Source organism: Lepisosteus platostomus, chromosome 1 (assembly GCF_059453375.1).
Source record: "Lepisosteus platostomus isolate fLepPlt1 chromosome 1, fLepPlt1.hap1, whole genome shotgun sequence".
Lineage (NCBI taxonomy): Eukaryota > Metazoa > Chordata > Actinopteri > Semionotiformes > Lepisosteidae > Lepisosteus > Lepisosteus platostomus.
Window position 1 is genome coordinate 57,057,848 of NC_142611.1, and position 6,079 is coordinate 57,063,926.

The 6,079-nt window shown below is 39.4% G+C and overlaps 1 protein-coding gene across 1 annotated transcript; it reads left to right on the forward strand.

Moving 5' to 3' along the window:
• Positions 1-1,942: 1,942 nt before the first annotated feature.
• On the forward strand, positions 1,943-5,753 carry pou4f2 (POU class 4 homeobox 2). Its single transcript, XM_088633140.1, has 2 exons — positions 1,943-2,819; positions 3,130-5,753. Exons 1-2 carry the CDS (start codon positions 2,613-2,615, stop codon positions 4,063-4,065), a joined length of 1,143 nt encoding a protein of 380 aa, XP_088489266.1. The 5' UTR covers positions 1,943-2,612; the 3' UTR covers positions 4,066-5,753.
• The last annotated feature ends 326 nt before the right edge of the window (positions 5,754-6,079 follow it).

A 6,079-nucleotide genomic window follows, 5' to 3' on the forward strand; every position in this document is an offset into this window, starting at 1 on the left:
TCAACCCACTTTTGAAATTACAATTACCGATGTTCGGAACATCGCAGGTCTCCAATTATTCTTGATATTTTCTATATTGGGGTTGCTTGGCGTATTTACTCATCACTAAACAATGGTTCCTTCACACAACACATATAAAGGTCCAGAGCAGAGATTTCGGAAAGACACGAAAGACAATATGAATAAAGGACAAATAACTTGCATATTTTTAAATGCGTAACAGTTGTTTCTTATTTCAATTTTAAACGTCAAATTGGAAACAGTACTTGAACTGCCAGGCAAAACTGTAATCCTCCAAGACAGACGGTTGGAAAACAACCATAAGCTTTAAACCTTTTTAAAAAAGCTCTAACTTCGATATGAATGGATATACGCAAATATTTAATTGAAAAAATAAATTTATACTTAATTTTGGAGCATGTGCATACATCAGGGTTGTTGATACAATTAGAAAATGCTTCAGAAAATTTGAATAAACGTTACTACTGAGAAAATTATTTAAAGGCAACAGCAGATGTAAACCTTCAGACCTATATGTCTTATAATAATAATAATAATACATTTGTGTTTTTATTTTGCGACTTACCATTAAACTGTTTTAGATTCAAAACAACAGTTTTTTATTGATGGTACATTGTCGTTGGTAAGCTAATGAAACACTGGGCAACAATAGGAATTTCTGTAGTATTGTTCGTGGTAAGAAATATACGGACAGGTAACTTTGTGACTCTATTTTGTAAAAGCTACCTGGAAAACCGTTTTCGCCAAACATTTTAAACATGGGATTTAACGCACACTTTCTCATTAAACTAAAACAGTTTAATAAAAAGTACATACAGTATGATCCATAACAGCATTTAATCAACAGTTTATATCAATTAGCCCATCCAAAGGCTTCTAACAGATTAAACAAATTAGACAACCCTTGTTAATTAGAATATGATTAAAGGTTTTTAATTATATCACTGATGAAGTACCCTAATTAGTGTGAAGATATGATAATAGCCTGCTGCGACAAGTGCAGAATTGTATTGGGTTTGCAATCAAATCCTAAAGACTTTCAAAATTCCACTTTTCGCTGTCATTAATAAAAGATTCCCCATACAAAGCCTTTTCACCAGTGACATAAAATTTATGCTACATACAATACGTTAACCCAAGGAGCTTCTCAATTTTTTCACTATTACAAAAACTAATAAATTCGTCAAGGTGAATTAGGCATACAAATAAGATAAGGCGTAGCAGATTACATATTGAAAAGCTGTGTTTCACGAGCCTAAATGAAATTCCAATCTAATAATCCCTTCCTGGCCTGGCCATAATTTGCTTAGAGATGTTGTTCTACTTCTTCCAAAGCGCTATTCGCGCCATAATTAAATGATAGTCAAGCTTTTAACTTTGATTTATTTCGTTCCGCGGAGATAGCGGTACATGAAGCTGTTCATATTTATTTCTTTATTTCCATCGGAATTATAAAGCATGCTTCTTTCACTCGTAATCACATCTTCAAAATCTTAAAGCTTGAAACATGACATCCACGACTTCATTATTATATATGTATACACTCTGCATATGACCATGCATACAGTACACACCTTCATGCATACGCTACCAGCTGCCAGTACTTAAATAAAATAAAACAAAACAAAACTATTTGGACGATTTTCCCGTTCTTGAGTTGACCATGATAATATATATGGTTGATAATATTTTGTTGTCTCTTTCTTCATTTTTCTTTACCTTTAGCAGATACTGCAGACTGCGCACTGCAAGTGCCAGAAACTTTTGTTAATGCAAAGCACAACACTAGCTAGCTTTGGCCGTGTGAATTGAGTGCCTTTGCCAAAACTGCCCATGCGCGTAGCCCCCCAGCGGTGCTGTGGCTAATGAAGAATAATAAATCCATGAAAGGTTTTTCAGGTGTAGCTGAGAGAGAGAGACACACACACAGAGAGAGAGGGAGAGAGAGCTCTCGCCTGAGAGAAGAGGCAGACCGAGTCCCCGCAGCATTGAATAAAGTCGAAGAGTCTCGAGACTGTCACCTCTTATCTCTTAATTGAATTTGCTCTTGTACCGGCTACTACAGAAAAGGGTGAAAGTGCGCTATGTCAAGGCTGATCTCTTGGAAGGCTGAATGAAAAGAGAAGGAAAAAAAAAACAACTTTTAAAAAAAGATTAGCAGCGTCATTTCTGAAGAAGCAACAACAGGCATCAACGGCGACAAAACAAAGAAAGAAAGTGGGGCGACAGACTTAAAAACCTGAAAAGCAGTAGGATAGGAGGCGGGCATCTATTTTAAAGCGGCTTGTGCCTCAGCCATAGCAGAAGAGGTAGCCCAAGGCGCGAGCGCTGTTCATTTGCGTAGTCTGCACTGCTCGCGACATCACTCGTAGTGCAGCAGCAAAGACTTAGTGCGAAAGTCCCCCGACCTGTGGGCACTAACAGATGTGCTAAACAGACTAGACAGTTCCTTTTTTTCTTTCTTTCTACAGAGCAGCAATTATTAAGCAGTGACTCGAGACTTGAACAGGCAGCGGGGCTTCAGCTCCCATCGAAGAGGCGGAGACTGAACTTATTAAGAGGCACTCGCCTCAACTCAGTCGCCTGCAAATATGATGATGATGTCTCTGAACAGCAAGCAGGCATTCGCCATGCCTCACACCAGCTTGCCCGAACCCAAGTATTCCAGTTTGCATTCTTCTTCATCTTCTACTTTGACTTCAAGTGCGCCTTCTTCCTGTTCGTCTTCCAGACACAGTAGTACTATCAGCAGCAGCAGCTCAGAGGCGATGCGCCGAACCTGTCTCCCAACCCCACCGGTACGTATTCTGCATAATCACCGCTTAAAGGCACATTTTGACAGCCCACTTTTTTTTTGCTTGATGTTTTTTTCATGTCTGCACAGCAAATCACCCAACACCTCCAATCTTTTTTTTCCTCCCAACTTATGTATTCAGTCGGGTTTGCCTTTCGTATTAATTTTTATGACCTGGGATGTTGCATGTGTCTTGTTTTGTGTGTTCTTTTTTAGGATTTCTTTTTTTTAACATTCTGGAAATGTTTTAATCCGAAGAGTGGAGAGAGAATTCCCTGCTGACAGTAATGTGTGCATTCTATTTGCAATTGCAGAGCAATATATTCGGAGGTTTGGATGAGAGTTTGCTGGCCCGCGCTGAAGCTCTGGCGGCTGTGGATATAGTCTCTCAGACCAAGAGCCACCATCACCCTCCTCATCACAGCCCTTTCAAGCCGGACGCTACCTACCACACCATGAACACTATCCCCTGTACCTCCTCTGCCTCCTCCTCGTCCTCCGTGCCTATTTCTCACCCGTCGGCTCTGGCGACCCACCATCACCACCACCATCACCACCATCATCATCAGCCTCACCAGGCTCTGGAGGGGGACCTTCTCGATCACATCACGCCAGGGCTGGCGCTCGGGGCCATGGCGGGGCCGGACGGATCTGTTGTTTCCACGCCAGCACACCCTGCCCACATGGCAGGTATGAACCCCATGCACCAGGCGGCCATCAACATGGCCCATGCCCACGGGCTGCCCTCTCACATGGGCTGCATGAGCGACGTCGACGCGGATCCCAGAGACTTGGAAGCCTTTGCCGAGCGTTTCAAGCAGAGGAGGATCAAACTCGGGGTTACCCAGGCGGATGTTGGGTCAGCGCTGGCCAACCTGAAGATTCCAGGGGTGGGCTCTCTTAGCCAAAGCACCATCTGCCGGTTCGAGTCCCTCACGCTGTCCCACAACAACATGATCGCCCTGAAGCCGATTCTGCAAGCCTGGCTGGAGGAAGCAGAGAAATCACACAGGGAGAAACTCAACAAACCCGAGCTCTTCAACGGGGCAGAGAAGAAGAGGAAGCGCACTTCAATAGCGGCGCCAGAAAAGAGGTCCTTAGAAGCGTACTTCGCCATTCAGCCTCGTCCCTCCTCCGAGAAAATAGCAGCCATCGCAGAGAAACTAGATCTCAAAAAGAATGTGGTTCGGGTCTGGTTTTGCAACCAGCGGCAGAAACAGAAAAGAATGAAGTATTCTGCTTGCGCCTAGCTTGACCTCTAGCAATTGAAAAAAAAAAAGTAGAGAACAATGAAGGCTGTAAAAGCCCACTAACTCTTTCGATTCGATTTGTATAATATTTCTTATCTCACGCTCTTTTTTCAATCATCAATGACTTGAACTTTGAAACAGAATTATTCATCATTACCCAAAGTGACTCAAAATCAAAACATAAACTGACACGTCTTGTTCCCCCCCCCGAAAGGATGTGGAATCATTTAAAAAAGGGATCGTTTGACTGAGCAAGTAAGACAATTTGTTTTTTCCCCCTTACTATGCTTCACCGTTTTGTCAAAAAAAAAAATGCAGCTCATTATGTTTAGGTCACTCGGAAAATACCGTTTTTATGGTATTGGATTTATTTCAGGTATGAGAATAAAACCATTTTAAACCAGTGGTCATATAGATGAATTCAGTATTATCTACATATGTTTATTTCAAAGCAGCCACTAATAAGTATTTTCCCGAACAAATATACATCTCTTTTTATCATGATGTAATCTGGCGTTTTATAGAGGCGATGAAAGGGAGCAGAGCTGTATTCGCTGCTCTTCCTGAAAGCTATTATTAGATTACTGCCAAACAACCCCCCTGTAAATTATTAATTTAGCCGTCTATATACTTAATTTTGTGCTCAGTGTAATTAATTCCGCCTCTTTAATTTAAACTATGATGACAGCAGGGGAAATGAAAAAGGTATTTTACAAAAATACCGACTGATTTATTTGCAAATAACCAAAATACTGTGGCATGATAAAAAACCGCGTCTGAACAAGGGGAGACGTTTTCTTTTTATATATGTATAGATTCAGAACACAACACATTGATATAAAGTGTGAAATAATTGTTTGTCAGTGCTGGATTTCTTTTGCCAGATGTTCTATTTATTAGTTGCAAACCTCTACAATACGTTTGCGTGGGTCTCCTTCTTATAAACTATTTATTGTGTGAGGTAATGTTTACTTCATTACATATTTATTGGGATTCCCTCCTCGTTTTGCTAGAGTATATCAAATTCTGAAAGCGAGTAAAATATGTTTTCGAAGGGGAGATGACTGCTAAAATATGTCAATAATATTTTTGTCGTTTCTGTTAACGTTTGAAATAGTACAATCTGAGTATATTAGATATTGTTTTCTTGTTTTTCTCCTTTTCCCTGAGATTTATTTGTATAAAATATCAGCGTATTAATAATAAGTCTTTGCTTGTTAAATCACATTGTTTAGTATTGTTTTCTTATTGAAGAGAAGAACCAATTTCATGGAAGTATACTTGTATATTGTAAATATTTCATTGGAACGAGTCGATGCACATAGATATATTCTTACAGATTTTGCTGTATTGCTGTTTTAGCAGAGAGAATTTGAAGAATTACTTTCTGTAACGTCTGTTCCTTTTGGTTACTTGTCAAATGAATTTTATATTATTTATTACATTCATGTATCTTTTAAGTTATTGAATTATTGAATTGCGATATGTCTTTCATTAAAGAACAAATTTTAACATTTTCATGGAATTAAGTTTTCAATGAGTTGGATTATTGCGAAACATATTCCTGAAAATTACTAAACATAAGTGTACAATTTAGTTTACTAATATATAACAGCACTTGCATGTAACAGGGCAATTTATGCAATCGAATTCTAATAAAAACTATTTTCTAAAAAACGAAGAGGAAACTCTTATTTCATTTTTAGATTACTATCTACGTACAGTGCAGTACGCCTAAAAATGGGCTTTTTTAGTTTGAGGAAGAGATGATAAACTGAAGAGGTCTAGAAAACTGCACAGCAACTACGGATTTTCTTAACTGTGAGAATTTGATTTTGTTTTTGCGTTTCAACTCAAGTTAAAATGAACGATAAAGATGCGTTTCTATAAGCGCAATTTTGGCAGATATAAGAGCCCGGGGTAGCACGTACCTGGGAGAAATTGCTAATATTCTATTAGGCTCTAATCAGGGAGTCTATAGAGATCTGGATAGGTCCCCGGAGCGTATCCCTGC